General features: G+C 51.3%; 2 protein-coding genes and 1 long non-coding RNA gene across 10 annotated transcripts; 1 reads left to right on the forward strand and 2 right to left on the reverse strand.

The window, feature by feature from the left end:
• On the reverse strand, positions 1-9,500 carry Cpt1b (carnitine palmitoyltransferase 1B). 4 transcript variants are annotated; one of them, NM_013200.2, is made up of 19 exons: positions 9,032-9,051; positions 8,400-8,559; positions 7,932-8,071; positions 7,456-7,633; positions 7,131-7,232; positions 6,833-6,970; positions 6,669-6,746; positions 5,598-5,705; positions 5,437-5,521; positions 4,714-4,909; positions 4,234-4,419; positions 3,442-3,547; positions 3,247-3,363; positions 2,741-2,905; positions 2,523-2,657; positions 2,277-2,429; positions 1,407-1,520; positions 729-821; positions 1-555 (listed from the first exon to the last, which is right to left on the reverse strand). In NM_013200.2, exons 2-19 carry the CDS (start codon positions 8,538-8,540, stop codon positions 472-474), a joined length of 2,319 nt encoding a protein of 772 aa, NP_037332.2. In that variant the 5' UTR covers positions 8,541-8,559; positions 9,032-9,051; the 3' UTR covers positions 1-471. The 4 variants fall into 4 exon arrangements, with proteins under 4 accessions (NP_037332.2, XP_063119136.1, XP_006242242.1 ...); XM_063263066.1 differs by lacking the exon at positions 9,032-9,051 and adding an exon at positions 9,301-9,500 and having other exon boundaries at positions 2-555; XM_006242180.5 differs by having other exon boundaries at positions 2-564; positions 9,032-9,487.
• Positions 9,501-9,618: 118 nt separating this feature from the next.
• Positions 9,619-14,129, reverse strand: Chkb (choline kinase beta). Of its 5 annotated transcripts, none has more exons than XM_006242181.5 (11): positions 12,447-14,129; positions 12,155-12,263; positions 11,815-11,928; positions 11,515-11,662; positions 11,237-11,332; positions 11,032-11,090; positions 10,863-10,944; positions 10,635-10,743; positions 10,396-10,499; positions 10,057-10,138; positions 9,619-9,908 (listed from the first exon to the last, which is right to left on the reverse strand). In XM_006242181.5, exons 1-11 carry the CDS (start codon positions 12,696-12,698, stop codon positions 9,837-9,839), a joined length of 1,227 nt encoding a protein of 408 aa, XP_006242243.2. In that variant the 5' UTR covers positions 12,699-14,129; the 3' UTR covers positions 9,619-9,836. The 5 variants fall into 5 exon arrangements, 4 of the variants coding, with proteins under 4 accessions (XP_006242243.2, XP_038934502.1, XP_038934504.1 ...); XM_039078574.2 differs by having other exon boundaries at positions 12,475-12,616; NM_017177.1 differs by having other exon boundaries at positions 9,621-9,908; positions 11,515-11,648; positions 12,475-12,976.
• Positions 13,067-17,576, forward strand: LOC134479955 (uncharacterized). Its single transcript, XR_010053910.1, has 2 exons — positions 13,067-13,203; positions 17,300-17,576. It is a non-coding gene; the product is annotated as an uncharacterized LOC134479955 (long non-coding RNA).
• The last annotated feature ends 206 nt before the right edge of the window (positions 17,577-17,782 follow it).

Genomic DNA, 17,782 nt, shown 5'->3' on the forward strand with positions numbered 1-17,782 from the left:
AAAGGTTCTAAAGTAAGAATTTATTCCAAGTGCACATGAGAGGTTGGACAGCACTCTCGAAGTCCGCATTATTCAGGAAAAGCACACATTTCAAAGCAGGTAAAAAGCCATTATGAACATTCACCCGGCCCTTCAGTCGCCACCACCCTAACCTGAGCAGGGGCAGGGGAAAGGCCTTCTAGTTCTCTAACCAAACATAGGCACCTAAGGGCTGAGAGAGAATTATACAGCCTTATTTTTATTAGCATCTACCAAGACCGGGGGAAAAAAAAAGATCAAAGTTCCCTCACCACTCCAATCCCACCTCCGACCGGGCCCTGGAGGAGCAGTGTCTGCCTGGGGAGCCCCTGCCGCTGGAGCTGGTCTCAGAACTGGGCACGTGTGCATGCCACCCCTTATGCCTGTGAACTGGCCACAGACCTCTTCCTCCACCAGGTGGGGACCAAAGGGCAGCTGGTGTGTCTCCTGGTCTCAGCTGTCAGTCTTGGAAATTTTGAAAAGGTCGGCGATATCCAGCAGTGCTTGACGGATGTGGTTCCCGAAGCGCAGGGCGTTCTGTGGGAACTGAGGGCTCAGACTCGATTTCGGGACGGCTCCCACCCTTCCGTGCTCACTCTGCCTCACGGGTGGACTGGACTCCTCCCCACCAGGGAGGAAGTGTGTTTCTGGGTGGTCCCAGACAGCACCTCTTCTTGGGACAACCCCTGGTGGGAACAGGGGAGACTCACCGTTTCTGAACTCGATAACTTGCTGGAAACATGGAAGAACATTGTGTTTTCGCCTGCGATCATGTAGGAAACCCCGTATCCGTGGTCGGCCACCTGAGGACCGGAAGAAAATGAGACCCAGATACAGCCTGATGTATTTCCCTGTCCATGGACTCACAGGAAGGGGTCCCGTGTGGGTTACTGCATTCTTGAGATCAGCCCCCACTCTCCTAATCTAGGAAACTGTATGCAAACCAAAGGACTATGCCTTTGGTTCCAAGACGATGCTGCCCTCTGTGTTTGTGGGTCTAGGACTCACATTTCCTCGGGGGCCCACACTAGAGATCACCCCAGCCCTCTCTGTAACAGTCTCTGTCTTCTGACAAGAGTAGCTCATGGGAATGTTCTGTGGGGGGAAGAACTGTTCTATTCAGGTGAAGACACTTCTGAAGGGTCCGGGTGTGTTTGCTTGTCCCCTGGAAGCTAGCCTTGGGCATGGTGATGCCTCCCTGGTGAGGCATACGCAATGGGTGGGTTCTCGTACCTGCCTGCCTGGGTCAGCAACTATCATTTTTTATTCTACACAGGTCTCTATAAATAAAGTGCTCACACCCATATCCCTGGTGGAGGCCCTGCACCCCCAAACTCAAACTCTAGGGATTCAGTGCTGCCAACTAACACCCTCTTGGGGGGACTCACAGGACCAAAGCCACCTCCAGCACCCAGATGATTGGGGTACTGCTTTGGGTCAAACATGCAGATCTGGAACTGGGGGATCTGGCTGGTGGAGAGGCTCCAGGGTTCCGAAAGCACCTGTAACAGGAAGGTGTAGCCTGTCAGACACTGGGCACTCAGTGTGCACCTGTCCTTCTGGTAGTGACAGAGAACTACTCCCACACAGGCGTTCTCAGCCAGGCACGGTGGCAAGCGCCTCTGATCCCAATACTCAGGAGGCAGAGGTAGGAGGGTCATTCATGTGTTCAAGGTCAGCCTGTATTCCAGGCCAGCCGAAGCTACATAACAAAACTCTGTCTTAAATAAATCAACAAGACGATACAAAACACAAACTGACTGGCGGTGGTGCACACCTTTAGTTCCGGAACTTGGTAGGCAGAAGGCGGGTGGGTCTCTGAGCTGGAGGCCAGCTGGGTTTACAGAGTGAGTTCTGGGATAGCCAGGGCTACACAGGAAAATCCTGTCTCAAAAACCAACCAACCAACCAACCAACCAAACAAACAAACAAACAAAACAAACAAAACCAAAGTACAAAAGGCTCTACTTGAGGGCACAGGACTTAACTACTGCTGTTCCTTAGGCCCCTATGGTTGATTTGAAACCCCCAGTGTCTGCCATAAACTCTCCCAGGCTGCCTGAGTCCCGTCTAACTCGCCCCTCCTTGGCCTTGGCCTATTTTCTCTCTCCTCGCAAGTACGGTCACCGTCTGGCAGAACACACGTTTGTCGGCTTTTCCTCGTAAGAGCGTTAATCCCGCAGAGCCCTATCGAAAGAAGGCCTTGGTCTGGGCCTAAAGGCAAGAGGACAGAGGTCGCGCCCGACGACTTTACTGACCTCGTCCAGGAAAGGAGATCTAACCCCTAAGTACTTGGAGACGATGTAGAGGCAGAAGAGGTGCCTGTCGATCCCAGCCCCTGTCATGGCTAGGCGGTACATGTTTTGGTGTTTTTCGGAGGCTTTCCGGAAGAGGTCTTGGAGGTCTTGTTTCTGGGGATCAAAAGCAGAGGCGTAAAGTGGCCTTGGCCCTTGAAGTAGACAGGGGTGAAAGAAGGGAGGGGGGACTAGGTGTGTGGGGCTCACCTTATGGGACCCCGTCATCATGGCCCGCACAAAGGCCGTGGACTCGCTAGTACAGGAACGCACAGTCTCTGTCCGCCCCTCTCGGAACATTCTTGTCATGGAGGCCTCATAGGTCAGGCAGAACTTGCCTTTGTCCTGGGGTACACAGCGGGGTGAATCAAGCAGGCGGACCCCGAGGATGCCCTGCCCGCTCCGCAGCAGCCCTCAGAAGCTCCTACCCGGAAATGAGCCAGCTGCAGGGCAATCTGCACAAAGGCATCAGGGCTGGTCCGACACTTCTTGATCAGGCCTTTGCCGAAGGGTAAGAACTGGAAGCAGTATAACTCCACATCATCAGCCAGGGCCTTGGCTACTTGGTACGAATTCTCGATGGCTGTCTGGCACTGCCAAGACGTGGAATGGGGTCAGTTGAGGGCAAAGTCCTCAAAGGAGGCCTCTAGATCTAAGAAGGTGTAAGGTTCACGTAGTGATGGGAGGCGGGGTCAGCTCAATAGCATCGGGACACACAAATGACAGGTTGGGAGGATATGGCATGAGGCCACGCTGAGCCTGGTGGAGAGGGAGGTGCCATCTACCAGGCACTGTGAGCGACGGATCTCAGTCTTTCTCTAACCAGACAACCCTGGGGTCTCTGCTTTCCCTGTGTCCCACATGGCACCCCGAGAAGCTCTTGTCCCTTTGTCTTGAGGGTGGGACTTAAGCTGGCCATTTCTAGTCTGAATACCTGCTCGGGAATGTCCCACTGCATCCGCTGAGGCGGCGGCAACTTGGTGTTGGGTTCACCCACACAGTGTCCTGTCTCCGTGTAGCCCAGGTGAAAGGTATCAGTGGCCAGGACGAACTGCAGGGATAAAACCAAGCTTGGAAACAAGCCTCGTCACAGGTGCCTGCCCTGACAATGCCCTGTCCGCGACTTTACCTCCCAGAGGTGACCGATGATGGGAGCATCTGCCCATGAGTGTTCTGTGTTGAGGCCCAGCTGGCCATTCTTGCAGGAGATGAGAGTGAAAGATTTGTCGAACCACCTGCAGGAGTAGATCAGGATAGACCCAGAACTGGGTAATTAGCTCTCCAGCCCACTGCCCTAACCGTATACTGCTAACACTCATGATCCAATTCTAATTACTAACCCAGAACTTTAACCTCAACTTCTATTGTTCTTTAAATTTTATAAAATTACATGTGTCTTTGTGCGTGTGTGTGTGTGTGTGCGCGTGTGTGAAAATATGTACGTGTGTGTGCACACGCCTGCGTGGTGTCAAAGGACAAATTTGGGGTCCTGGTTCTCTCATCCCACCATTGGGGTTCCGGGGTTTGAACTCAGGTCATAGGGCTTAGCCACAGGTACCATTACTCACTGAGCAACCCCACTGGCCCTCTTAATCTCCATTCTTCGCCTTTTTAAAAGAAAGTTTATTTATTTTTATTTTATATGTCTTGGTGTTTTGCCTGCATGTGTGCCTATGGGAGGGCGTCAGATTTGGGGGTTGAAGAGCAGCCAGTGCTCTTAACCTACTGAGCCATCTCTCCAGTCCCACGCTCCCCATTCCTAATCTTCAACATCCGACCTTACCTGTAAATAATGCTATCTATCCATTAACACTGCACCTGACTTTTTACCTTAATCTTCTGACCCTAACCACTGGCCTATAATTGTCATCACTAAACTTGAACTTTAACCTCTGACCCATGAGCCTAGGGCGGCACGTACCTGTTATAGCAGTTGCCGTGCAGCAGGGATTTGCCGTAGAGGCTGAGACTGGCCTCGTCATCAGGGTTGTAACAGTGAGAGTCTTCGTCCAGGGCCACAAAGAAAGCAGCACGTTCGATGGTATCCAGGGACATCTTGTTCTTGCCAGAGCTAAAGAACTTCTGACGTGCTTCTGCCCACTCTACCCTGGGGATGCAAGGTCAGGGAAGCGGTGGAACTGATGTATGTATGTATATTTTAAAACCAGGGTACCTCAGGATCAGGCTGAATCCGGAGACGAGATGAGGAAGAGCCACTTGGGGATCCTGAAAGATGGCCTCTGTCCTTACCACCAGTGCCCTTCACTAGGTTTTATGTGCCTAGCCTCAGTTGCACCTCTGGCCCCCAGTTCTAGGATGGAGGTGGGACCAAGCATTTTTTTTTTTCTCATGAAGCCTTGAACCTGGGCCTGGACAAACCCTCCCTACAGACCCTGGGTACCTTCCTCCTGCGGTGAGGGCTGCCAGCTTTTCCTCTCCAGGCTGAGGCGGGGAGGTGTCATCGAGGATTCTCTGGAACTGCATCTCGAGGTCTCGGGGCTTGAGCAGGCACGAGCCCTCATAGAGCCAAACCTTGAAGAAGCGACCTTTGTGGTAGACAGCCACGTGCCTGCTCTCTGAGAGGTGCTGTAGCAAGTCTGTGACAGAAACCGGGAAGCAGCTGAGGCAGGGCCTCAGAAAATACCCAGTTCCCCTCTCCAGCCCAGAAAGGGGCTATCTCCCCCCAACACACAGTCCCTGTAGACCCTGATTTGCAGCACATCTGACCTGGGCATTCCTTTGTCTAAGCCAGTCAGTCCCTGTGCACTCCCGCCCCCTCCCCCACTCCCCAGTAAGTCTCTTTTGCCTCCTTTTAGGATCCATGAGGGATGGACTCTCTTCTCCTGAGTTCCACTACCCCGGCAGAGCTCATCTCATTTCTCTTTATTCATGACGACCTCCCTATGGAGACCCTAGAAGGACCCCTCAGGGGTCCCAGCATCTGCAATGTCTGTAAGTAACGACCACCTAGAATCTCTCTCGAACTGACTACACATTCATGGCCCTGAGACACTGGAGTGCTTAGAGACGAATAGTAGTTGGGCACTTAGCTGCCATGGCTATGACTTCCTTTTCATGGGTGCCAGGGATTTCTCTTCATGGGTGCCTGGTTGTAGCCCAGTACCTGTCTCTTTGCCTGGGATGCGTGTAGTGTTGAACATCCTCTCCATCTGGTAGGAGCACATGGGTACCATACCCAGTGCCATTACCTGGGAGGAAGGCCCAGCGTGGTTTAGATTCAGGCCTCTTCTCCTTACCCCGCCGCTTGACCCTGATGTAACTCACCGGCTTGATCTCTTCTCGGTCCAGTTTGCGGCGATACATGATCATGGCGTGAACGGTGTTTCCCAAACGTGCTGCTTGTTGGCTCGTGTTCTTAATAAGCACAAAATCCTATGGATGGAGCAGAGTCAGTAGGCTGGGTACCTCGGGCTGGGGCGGTCACCTGAGTCTCAATAGCCTAAGGGAACTTTTTCAGGAGCCCGAGGCATTGTACCCCCCGGTCTTTGTTCCATCCAACATCATGTCAGGGTGCTCTTCCAGAAACGTAAGCTAACAGGCTCCAGCTTCAACCAGAGCTATTCACCCCTCATTCATACTCTGCTTCAAAGAGGTTCTACCACGGAGCAACAATAACAAGAACAAATCTTTGGGCAGGATCCAAGCTGCTAGGAAGACAGTTCTTAGACGAGGGGAATTCCAGGAGGCTAGCAGGGTACACTTTGGACACTAGGAGAGATTGGGCGCCGGGCAGCAGGAAGATCAGCTATCTGTCCACAGGTATATGGTGGGGACACCAGTCACGTGAAGTGAGGCAGACAGGGACTTCCTGAGTACTACAGGAAGCTGGCATTCATCCTGCGGCCTGGCTCCACAAAGGGACAAGAAGCAAAAAGTATGTTTTAAAGAAGCTCTAAAAATGGTGTCAAGAGAGTTGAGGATCCGGGTTGGGGATTTAGCTCAGTGGTAGAGCGCTTGCCTAGCAAGCGCAAGGCCCTGGGTTCGGTCCCCAGCTCCGAAAAAAAAAGAAAAAAAAAAAAAGAGAGAGAGAGAGAGAGAGAGTTGAGGACCTGTGCCTGAGAGGGCAGAGAGGGCCACGGTCTAGGAAGCAATGAGGTGTGCTGTAGCTGGGAAATTCAAGGGCAGCATCAGAATTCTGCCTGTGGTCGGGATCCCCATCTCCCCTAGGCTGGTTCTGCATTGCTCCTGTTATTCTTCCCTTTTTCCCTCCCTCAGGCCTCACTCCCCTCATGCACGGTTACTGAGGCAAAGGCTCTGGGATCCTCTAGATCCTTGGGTCCAGAACTTGGGGACAGAGCTGGGCACACAGGAGCCCCAGGAGGCTCTGGTTCTTACCATGGCGTAATAGTTGCTGTTCACCATGATGGGGCTCCTGCCTCGGAGGTAGACGTACTCTTCCCACCAGTCACTTACCTGTGGATAAGCAGGCTGGAGGTTAGGGCTGAGGAGGGTGGACCAAGAATATGTGGATAAGAACAAGCCCGGCTGGGCAAACTTACATAGTTGGTTGCCCACCATGACTTCAGCACCAGGTATTTCTGCAGTCTGGGGGCAATCTTGTCCTGGAATTCTTTGGCCAACGACTCCATGCGGAAATAGGCTTCGTCATCCAGCAAGGGCCGCACAGAATCCAAGTACTGTTCAGCCAAATTATTATCATGAGGACGGCTATCTCCATCCTAACCTTTTCGCCACCTCTTCTCCACCAGACCCCGTTCTTCTCAAACCAATCCTTATCTGTTTGGACCGGTTCTGGGAATGGAGGATTTTTGGGCTCATTGGTACTCAGGCTCTTACCCGGTGAATTGTGGCTGGCACACTGGGGACAGGAAGCTTGGGCAGTGATGTTTGGAAGCTATAGAGCATGGGCCGCCGGCTGGACAGGAGACGAACACAGATCTAAAGAGTACAGAGTACAGCGTTGGGGTAGGGGGGCTATTAGGAAGAATGGGCGCAAGCTAGAAAACAACTAAGACCTTCAGAACCATCCCAGCTACTTCAGGACGAACCCAGGCACCAAGCACTGGTGGCCAGTCCTCCTCTCCCTTCTTGCTCGGAACCCCAAATGAGATTCCCCATGATCTCAAACCAGATGCCTGCACCCTCCAGTGCTTCTGCTCACAGCCCAGATCTTGGTGGCATGGCTGGTCTTGCTGTGCATCTCGAACATCCACCCATGATAGGAAAGCAGCAGCTTCAGGGTTTGTCGGAATAAAAAAATGCCTGTCGCCCAGACTCCGGTGGAGAAGATGACCATACTGAGAAGTGTCTCGGTCTGTGGGGTCCCGTAGGAGCCATACCTGTTAGAGAAGGGGGAGACTTCAGGGTACCCCTTTGAGGCCATCCTTCAGGGAATTCTGACTGTACTGGTTGGCTGTGAACTCCCTCCCTTGGGGCAGAAATGGGAAAAGACCCCTCTGGAGCACTCAGGTCGGAGTGTACCAATTACAAACTGCCTTGGAACTGAGAGCTGGCAGCCCTGTGAGAGACCCTTGCCCACCAATGACTGATTTTATGAATCTGTTCAGTACAAGAATCCTCCACTGGGAACTGTTCTGCCTCTTTTTTCTGAAACTTTGTGTCTTCCATGTGTCTTACCTTGTCGGGAGGCATCTCTGGATGCAATGGACCAGCCCCATGGAGATGTCCACTTTGCAGTAGTTGGAACCAACTGTTGCCATGACAACAACCAGCCAGCTGGTAGGGCTGCCAGGGTACACACCCCTAAGGATACCATTCTGTAGGGAAGAAACAGGCATCCTACTGGAGTAGGAAAACATCACTAGGACCCTGGGAAGTCTTGAGAAAGGGCTCCTGGTCCTTGCCTCATCCATTCATGGTGTTCTTCGTCCATACACGTACACCTACACTGTATGTCCCCACCACATCTTCATTTTTCTGGCTTCTGCACTACTGGATAGAGGCTATCTATAACCACCAGCACTGCTTGTGAAAAGCGGAGACAGACACTGACAATGAGACTTAGTTTCTGACAGCTGGCTTCTGCCTAAGCACCTGCTGGGAAAAAAGAGGCCCCGGAGAACCACACGGAGAATCAACCCACACCTTGATTCGAATAAGGCGTTTCTTCCAGGAGTTGATTCCAGACAGGTAGATGTGTCTCAGAGCCTCCCGACTAAGCCGGAAGTCGACCCCGTCTGGGGTCACAGTGAACTGGAAAGCTACTGCCTGGTGTGCTTCCGCCATCCTGGGGTTTAGTCAGCACCTAAGAGTAGGGCCAGAAGGTGCTTAGTGTGCCCAGCCCAGCCCCGCCCCCGCCCAGCCACCTCTAGCTGAGGCTCCGCCCCCCACCTCCCCATCTGGTCCTCGCTTCCCCCACCCCCTTCCCCGTCCCCTATACGACCACCCCCAAACCCGCCCGTGCCCCAACGCTACGCGCCCTGCTGGGCCCTTCCAAGCCTGGCCAACCGCCGCTGCCACCGAACCCTCGTGGGGTTCCGGATAGGCCGATCTGCAATGGTGCCGAAGTCTGGCTCTAGGTGCCCCAAAGGCAGCGAAGAGCGGCTTGGGGTCTGGGAAAGACACCCAGGGAAGGGAGTGGGCCTGGACAGAGACTAGGTTCGTGTGGTCCCAGCACTGTCCTCGCTCGGAAAGCTCGGCTGAGAGTAAGGGTGAAGCGTTGAGGGATGGAATGGTTTTGGGTCCGGATGGCGTCCCTGTGCTGGTCCCCAACTCACAGCTCAGGTTTGCTTCTGTCGGTGTATGGGTCTGGCCTCTCTGGCCCATGTCCCCACGTCCTTCAGGCCTGGCCACCCCTGCCCGGCCCCGCCCTGTCCTCACTGGGAACTTGATACCCACTCCCAAATTGGGGTGGAGAAAACAGATATGGGCGGGAACCAGGACACCCTCCTTTTGGGGGAGCGCCTAGGGAGGGTGGGTAGAGTTTTCCCACAAGCTTGCTGAAGGTTGCTGGAAGGTCTGGGACTGGGGAAAGGGAGGGTCTCACGTGAGCATGGTTGCATCAGTGCTAAAAATAGCTGAATGTAGGGAAAAGGTCACCAGGAGTCAGCTGTGTAGCCTCTTCCCTAATTCCAGGGCTCAAGGTTGGCAGTGGCATTCAGGGCCCACTGTTGTCCCATTCCTCTCCAGTCCTCTTCCCCAAACCCCCTTTCGGTTAGCCATAAGCCCAGTCTTCAGTAGTTGTTACTTCTAAACAGAAGCCAGGGAGTATTATGGGATAGGAGACCTCAATGAGTGGAATGGACCCCTCCCACTTTTAAGCCCAGTGCACTCAACAGAGATCACTTGAATCTGTATTCCTCAGTTGTATTTGTGAAGTTCATTTATTTAGGTGCACAGCCCCAGGGGCTGTCAGATGCCCCCCTTGGGCAAGTACTAAGAAAGGAGTACGGAGGTCAGCTACTTCAACGACAGTCTCACTTAGAGGCACAGCCCAAGCTCTGGGGGCTTCTGCTCTTTGCCCCTCCCTCCGAGGGCCTGCCCCGGAGGCTCCAGGAGAAATCTGAGGTGGGGGTTGGATCCTCAAGGTGATAGGAAGCTGGTCAGCTGCCCCTTCTGCTGGAAGTAGAACTGGAACCGAGATTGGGCGTATTCCTAGGGAACGGAAGCCATAATGCATTGTGAGATGGCTTGCAAGTAGGACTCTGCCCAAAGTCACCAAGGACGGCCCAGATTCCCTAGGGAACATGTGCTGCTCTGCAGCCCCGACCCACAAGGCCCACGGTAGGTAGGGCTTACTTACCAAGTAGCCAAACTCTATAGTGGACATGGAAGCCTGGAGGGTGGACCATAGGCCCCAGAAGAAATGAGAGGCCAGGGCATACCTAGGGGACGGGTGGGGAAAGGAGGTGCAATCAAGAGCCCATTTCATACTGCCTGACTCTCCTCCCCCACCTCCCTAGGCTGCTCAGCCTCCAAAGTTCCCACTGCTCTGCTGGTTTCCTAATGCTCGCCCTACTGCGACTCTTGCTCTGCTAGCTAGCCTCTGGCGTGGTCTTCTACCTCTATCCTGGCACCTTACCTGCAGCTCTCCCTTTCTTCTGTAAGGATTTCCCCCCTCTTCCTCCCCATCCCTTCTCACCGGCTGATCTCTATCAGCAAATCTTCTTCCTGTTTCTTCTGCTCCTCTTCGGAGAGGACCTCACCTTTCTGAACCTCCGCCAGATAATGACGGATGAAAAGGAGCTGAGATCAATGGGCAAGAGTCAGGGACTGGGGAGATTGGAATATCACCCTTCGTAGCCTTTTACTTCCCTTTCCGAACAAGGCAGAACGGAAAACCAGAAATGCCCTTGCCTTCCCAACCTCCAGACTACATACCTGCTGTTCTCTAGTGGGGTAGTCTGCAGGTCTTGCTTTGTAGAAAGGCCACTCCTCGTAAGTGTAATCGTAAACCCACTCACAGAAATGATTCCCAATGTCAAAGCCCCTGGGAGGATAGAGCTAGCGTTCAGTCCACAGGCAGCTGGGATGTGGCGGTGAAGGCCTGCCTGGCCAGGACCCTGTGGGAACAGGACCCGCAGGAGGCCGCCGCCCTCCCGCGCTTACCTGTAGTTGTAACTACTGTACTCGAAATCAACCAACATGAGGTTGTCATCACTGTCTGGCTCTGAGAGCAGTAAGATGTTTCCTGGGGGAATGGGGATTTTTTGTTGGTCACTCCAGGGCAGGCTGCCCCCTTTAGCTTGGGCTCAAGGACTCACAAATGCTCTCCTACCTTCCTGGATGTCATTGTGGCAGAAGACCACTGGGGACGGTGTAGCGTCTAGCAACGTCCTGTGGTGGTAGAGAGGCATAGGTGGTTATAAGGTCCTGTGACTACAGCCACCTTCGCAGGCTAGGCCCTGGCTCTAGTCTTCAGCAAAGTCTGGAGAGGACACTGATAAATGCCTAGCGCCACCCACTGAGCCGTCTGCCCTCACCTGAGGTGATTCATCTCATCCTTGAGGCTGTACATCTCCACCAGGTTCATCTGGGGAAGGCTAGTGGACGGCAGGTCCTGGATCTGCTTTAGGTACCTGTAAGCCACCCAAATAGGATATATTTGGTCTCTCTTTCCCCACCCGCTTCCCCAATCCACTCTCAGGCCAAATTTTCCTGTCACTGTGACTTGGTTGGGAAACAGAGTCCACGATACCGGGGCACCTATCCGCTCAACTGGAGGTTCAGTTTAAATGCACGGTTCCCAAATTTGACTCACCGCTCCATGGTCCCAAACAACCAGCGGGGCTCCTTGGTGAAGGGCATCTCCATACCATGGAAACGGGCCATCTTTGTTGCAATGGCTCCTGACAACACTGGGTCCCGGAGCTCTTGAGTTTTCAATGGCCGGCTCTGTACCCAGTAACCTTTCAGGGTGGTGAGGGGGCTGGGGCGGGAGGGGGAAGGGATACGGGATGGGAGGAGATCAAGGTCTTAGGGAAATTTCCCTACCTGGGATGAGAAGGCAGACTTTGGGAAGGGTAAAGATTTGGTAAAAACAACAAAACTGGGCTCTTACTGGGAGGTACTGTTCCAAGCGGCCCTCTGGAAACACTCCATAAAGTTGGGGCCCTAGAGATCTCTCTGCAAGAATGGCGAACATCACGCTTTCTAATACCAAGGAGTCTACACCCTGAAGGAAGATGTATGGCAAAGGGGCCCAAGTCAGAAAGAGTCAGAGGTACGTGGGTACTGGTGCAAATCGGTGTTTTCTTCATCTATGATAACTTGTACTTCTGGTCTTACTGACTGGGAATTCTAGAGCATCAGCATATTCAGCTACACAAATAAGACAACACTTTCTGCACCACTTGCTCCAGATGTCAGAACTCCAAGCTTTGGTCCTCACTCCCCCTCACCTGCAAGATAGCCCCGTACAGCCGTAGCAGCACCTCCCGGGGCTCCCCGCCCATACTGGGCACGTGGTTCGGTAGCGAGCATCGGAAGAGCAGGTTGCTGAGGCCTCCGCTGCAGATCCACACAGGTCAGGCTCACCAAAGGTCGCCCCGAGTGGTGGGACCCACTCTGGACACCCTCCCCGAGAGGACCTCCCATGCCCCCAGGGAGACCGCGACACCCCACCCCGACGGGGCCCTGCCCCTTCCCTCGCGCCCCTCCCCTCCCCCCGCATAGCACTGACGGCAACCGAACCCGGAGGAGTGTGAGGCTGACCCCTGACCTCACGGGGCAAACGCTCAGCTCCTCCGGCCGCGCTCTGCGCCAGGCTCCGCCCAGGTACTCCCGGCACCACTGATAGGCTCGGCGCTGCGCGTCACGGGACAGCGAGGAAGAGCGCCGCCGATTGGGGATTGGTTCTGGGCACTTAGCATCCAGCAAACCGTCCTTGGACAGGGGGCCGCCGACAGCCCCTCCTCCGACTACACCTGTCCCATCCGCCGCCATGACGTGGACTCCGTTAGGCTTAACGCCTGCGGGTGCTCAGCAATCTTCAGGTGGGATTAGCTCCTTCCGGGTATGCTCGGTTCCACTTCCGGGAAGCCGAAGAGTCTCTGGGCGTCCTCCGTTCTTCGCGACTGTCTCCGGCTTTCTTCGAGACTCCAGTCTTAGGACTGTTTCCAAGCCAGATGCGATTCTCAGGGCTGCGGCGCTCAAGGCAAAGAGGGACGGCAGCTTTCGCTGAGTGGGGCGCGCTCTGGTCCCGCCCGACACGCCTATCAGTCTCTGCAAAGACAGGTTACTGCGTGGACTGTGTCCGGAACTAAGGAAATGACGTAGGCCAATCCCGAGCGCCTTGGGCGGTTGGACAGTAGCTCCGCAAAGCTTACGAGCGAGGCTCTGGCCAATGAATGGACAGTGATGATAGTTTGTGGCTCCTTTATAACATCTGCCCTGTGAGACGCCCGGTTAGGGAGGGAGTAGAGTAATCGAGCCTATGGTGGCACTTGGGGTAAGTGAATGGAAGAATGAAAAATTGCAGCGATTCCCCCTTTCCCAAAGCAGCATGTGTATGCATTGCTGGAAGGCGTAATAGGAATCAGTCCGGCGTGTCCAGCCCTGCATGGACCGTATGAGCGCTACTAATGTGACCCAACACAATAACTTAAAAAAAATATGGAGTGGGTTTTTCTTTCTCGAGAGTGTGTCTCCTGTTAAATATCGGGGGCGGGGGGCATTAACTCAGAAAGGAAGCCAACACAATTCATAATTCATATGAAGGATGAGGTTTATTAGAATGAAAGGGCCTCAAGGTTATGAGTTTCGGGTTAGAGGAGAGAGAATTAAATCCTTTAAGATTTCTCTTTAAAGTAGGGAGAGGGCTGGAGAGATGGCTAAGCAGTTAGGAGCACTGACCCCTCTTGCAGAGGTCCTGAATTCAATTCCCAGGAACCGAGTGGTGACTCACAACCATCTGTAATGGGATCTGATGCCCTCTTCTGGTGTGTCTGAAGACAGCTACAGTGTACTCATACACATAAAAATTCTTTTTTTGAAAAGCCTAGAGGAAGCGCTCTCTCTCTCTCTCTCTCTCTCTCTCTCTCTCTCTCTCTGTGTGTGTGTGTGTGTGTGTGTGTGTGTGTGTGTGTGTGTAAAAAGCTGTGGTGCAAACCTTTATTCTCCAGCATTCAGAAGGCTGAAATCAGTGCTTGGTTACCTGTGAGTTTGAAGACAGTCTAGTCTACATATTGAGTTCCAGGCCAGCCAAGGATACGGAGTGAAACCCTGAGAGAAGAGAGATACTGTGAGAATTAATGGGTGTGGGCTGGACAGAGGAGCCAATCAGAGAGCAGCCTTAAGAGCACTCTTTGAAGCAGACCACTGAGGTGTTTCCAGACCGATCTCCTAAAGAAAAGAGAAAATCAACTTAAAAAAAAAAAAAGCTTTTAGGATTGTCAGGAAGTTTTCTGTCACCTTATCTAGCATGCAGCCGTGTACTGCTTGTCGCGTTACAGCATGGGCAGTTCCACTCCACACCCCACCGAGAGTTATAGAGAGGTATCCCCTGCTTCAGGCTGTGGGAGCTGACCTAAAGAGGTAGGCTAGCTCCCCGTTAATCCTAGCACTGGAGAAGCAGAGGGGACAGGGTCAGAACACAGACAAACATGCAGGCCCGTGTGCAGGTGGGTATTTTAACTTCCGCATTACTGTAGACTGTGAACTTTGTGGAGAATGAACTTTGTAGGCGATGACATTGTGTCATGTTGCAAGGTTAAAAAGCTGGAGGAGCCTGGAGACCTTAGGTGATTTCACCTTTGGCTAGCTTTTAGCGTTGGGGAGGGTCTAAGCTCTGTTTTCTGGGCAGAGATTCTAGGTCAAAGTGGCCTTGATTCTGCTGTCTAATTGGAGCAGACATTCCAGTCTGTGTTTACATAACTCCTATCCGTAAACAAAGTTGGATCTGGATAGGCATAGCTTGTCCTTTGTGACTTATTAGAGGTCAGCTTCTTAACCTGTGAGTCGTGCATGACCCTATGAGGTTGGCTGAATGTAGGGATTGGGGAAGACTTGATGACAGTAGAGGTTTCTGAACAAGTGATAACCAGAAATTAATGTAAAAAAAAAATTCCAGACATGGGCTGGAGAGATGGTTCAGTGGTTAAGAGCACTGACTGCTCTTCCAGAGGTGCTGAGCAACCACATGGTGGCTCACAACCATCTGTAATGGGGTCTGATGCCCTCTTCTGGTGTGTCTGAGGACAGCTACAGTGTATATAATAAATCTTAAAACAAAACAAAACAACAGACATAATGAATTCAAAATGTTGCTGATCATTAGACAACTAAATGGTAGCCTCGGTTTTGAACACACTTCGTGCTGCTGTGCCCCTGCGTGGGAACAGATACTTGAGACAGCTAGACAGGTATACTCTTGAAACAGTTGGTGTTTCAGTGACGTTGGTCTCCTATCTCTGGCCAGGTTCTTGTCCATACTTCCTCCAGGCATGGACTGGGAAGACAACAAAGGAAACCATGAGTAACTTTATTTGCCTTGTGGTAATAAAACATCCCAAGGGCCTCAGCGACAAGAGATACTTCTTTTCTTTTTTTGTTTTTTAAAGATTTATTTATTTATTTCATGTATGTAAGTACACTGTAGCTGTCTTCAGACGCACCAGAAGAGGGCATCGGATCCCACTACAGATGGTTGTGAGCCACCATGTGGTTGCTGGGAATTGAACTCAGGTCCTCTGGAAGTACAGTCAGTGCTCTTAACCACTGAGCCATCACTCCAGCCCCCAAGACATATTTCTGAAATGGCTCTAAACATATTTCTGCTATTTTGTACTTCACATTTAAAGCCAAACTCTCAGCACTGAAAATTATAAAATATCAATTTTGAAAAAAAATGTTGACATTCTGCACCCCAGAGTATCAAATATTCAGCCAAAATTCAATATTTTGATATTTCTCTTTGGGTTTTTTTTTTTTTTTTTTGGTTCTTTTTTTCGGAGCTGGGGACCGAACCCAGGGCCTTGCGCTTCCTAGGCAAGCGCTCTACCACTGAGCTAAATCCCCAACCCCTCTCTTTGGGTTTTGGAGACGGGGTTTCTCTGCATCGCCATGGCTATCCTGGAAGTCACTGCACAGAGTGGCCTGGCTGGTCTTGACTCAGAGGTCAGGCTACTTCTATTTCCTGAGTCCTATGATTAGAGGTGTGAGCCACCACTGTCTGGCCAGAATTTAATGTTTTAAATTAAACATTAAATTTAAACTTAAGCATATATTTCGTTAGGAAGCAGTTTTCTCATCTTAACAAATGGTAAAGTTTTATATATATATATAAAAAATATATAAATACACACATAACACACACACGTATAATATCTATTCCTAAGAATTGTTTTTATGTATTTTATGAATTATCACCAAATGTTTACTGGTATACTTTATATTACCTATATACCTGGGGTTCAGTGGTTCAGTATAAATTTCTCAGGTAAACAAAGTTACTAGTGGGAAAAGTTGGCGAATCTCTGTGTTGTGTTAGGAGTAGGCACTCCTACTATTGGCTTCTCTCTTGCAGTGTACTTAAATTTGTCTTAAAGGACAGAAAAGCCAAAACAAGAGAATCTTTAGGAAATATGCAAAACAGACTTCTGTGCAAACCTGCAAGAAAAGGCAAATAGTCTTGTAGCCTGCTAGTTCTTGCTTTAGTTTCTCCATCAAGTAAATAGTTACAGGATGGAAAGTTTGCACACACCAGGTTTATCCCAGCAAAAATAGCACACACAGAGAGCACAGCATACCAAGTCATAGCTCACTGAATAACACAGTATGTGTGCACATGTGTGTATGAGTGTGAATGTGAGTGTGTGTGAATGTGTGTGTGTGAGAGTGTGTGTGTGTGAGAGTGTGTGTGTGTTGGCAGAGCAGCAGTTGCCCCTGGGAGTGTCCAGATGGTCTGCAGCTCCTTTCTCGGGCCAAACTCTGACCTATATGCGATTGTGGAAAACCACAGGCACCAAGTAAGACCTAGAAGGAGTGTCTTGCAAAGCAAAACAAGACCGCAGAGATAGGGGAGTAGAGAAGGGGGAGCTCAGACAAAGGGGCCAGAGCCTGCCTGATCAAGTTCTGCCTGCTGAGCTGTCTTTAGTAACTAGCTAAATATAAACAGCAGGGGGAAATAAAAATTGTTTATTCCTGAAGCGAGCCTAGAGCCCCATGTCTCTGTCTATCCTTACTCTCGTTTCCCAGCCCCTGTGTTGCCCTCCGTTGTACCCATGGGGGCAGAGTTTTATGTTTTTATTAGGGTATTGGACAGGACTTGAATTAGACCTGGCAGGATACACTTTGTGAGTTGGGTTATTTTGAATGACAGCAGGAACCTGACTGGGTGAGATTAGGTTGGGGGACCTATAAAGTTTTTGCTTGGGTTGGGTTTGTTGTTGTAAAAATATAAAAATAAGGGGTTGGGGATTTAGCTCAGTGGTAGAGTGCTTGCCTAGGAAGCGCAAGGCCCTGGGTTCGGTCCCCAGCTCCGAAAAAAAAAAAGAAGCAAAAAATATAAAAATAAAAAGATTTAATGTTGTCTTTTTCCCTGCTAGGTCCGCACCATGGTGCCCCAAGATATCTGCTCGACACATCCCAGCCGCACACTTTCCTACACTCAAACCCTCACATAAAAGAACACACAGTGGGCTGGAGAGATGGCTCAGTGGTTAAAAGCACCCGACTACTCTTCCAGAGGTCCTGAGTTCAATTCCCAGCAACCACATGGTGGCTCACAACCATCTGTAATGAGATCTGGCGCCCTCTTCTAGTGTGTCTGAAGACAGCTACAGTGTACTTATCTATAATAAATGAATAAATCTTAAAAAAAAAGAACACACAACACAATGATCTTAGATCCAGTTGATAAGATATAATTGCCCACTTAAACATACAAAGCCCAGTACATTAGGAACATTAATAACAACCTGTAAATACACAGAGCAGAATCTTAATATCACCTGCCATGGCTTCTCACCCTCTCCTCTCCCTCTCTTCCTTTCTCTCTAGTCTCCTCCTCTTCCTTCAAACTTCTCTCC

Source organism: Rattus norvegicus, chromosome 7, assembly GCF_036323735.1.
Source record: "Rattus norvegicus strain BN/NHsdMcwi chromosome 7, GRCr8, whole genome shotgun sequence".
NCBI classification, from domain to species: Eukaryota; Metazoa; Chordata; class Mammalia; order Rodentia; family Muridae; genus Rattus; species Rattus norvegicus.

Bases quoted from the DNA above. Each gene is read 5' to 3' on its own strand.
- Cpt1b (XM_006242180.5), bottom strand. From the start codon at position 8,540: ATGGCGGAAGCACACCAGGCAGTAGCTTTCCAGTTCACTGTGACCCCA. The intron at 7,634-7,931 runs GTAAGACACATG...CTTCTCTAACAG, and splicing joins CAGAGATGCCTCCCGACAAG to GTATGGCTCCTACGGGACCC. The intron at 2,658-2,740 runs GTAGGAGCTTCT...TGTGTACCCCAG, and splicing joins TGCAGCTGGCTCATTTCCGG to GACAAAGGCAAGTTCTGCCT.
- Chkb (XM_006242181.5), bottom strand. From the start codon at position 12,698: ATGGCGGCGGATGGGACAGGTGTAGTCGGAGGAGGGGCTGTCGGCGGC. The intron at 11,333-11,514 runs GTGAGTCAAATT...GGTGGCTTACAG, and splicing joins TTGTTTGGGACCATGGAGCG to GTACCTAAAGCAGATCCAGG. The intron at 10,139-10,395 runs GTGAGAAGGGAT...CCCGTCCCCTAG, and splicing joins TTGCTGATAGAGATCAGCCG to GTATGCCCTGGCCTCTCATT.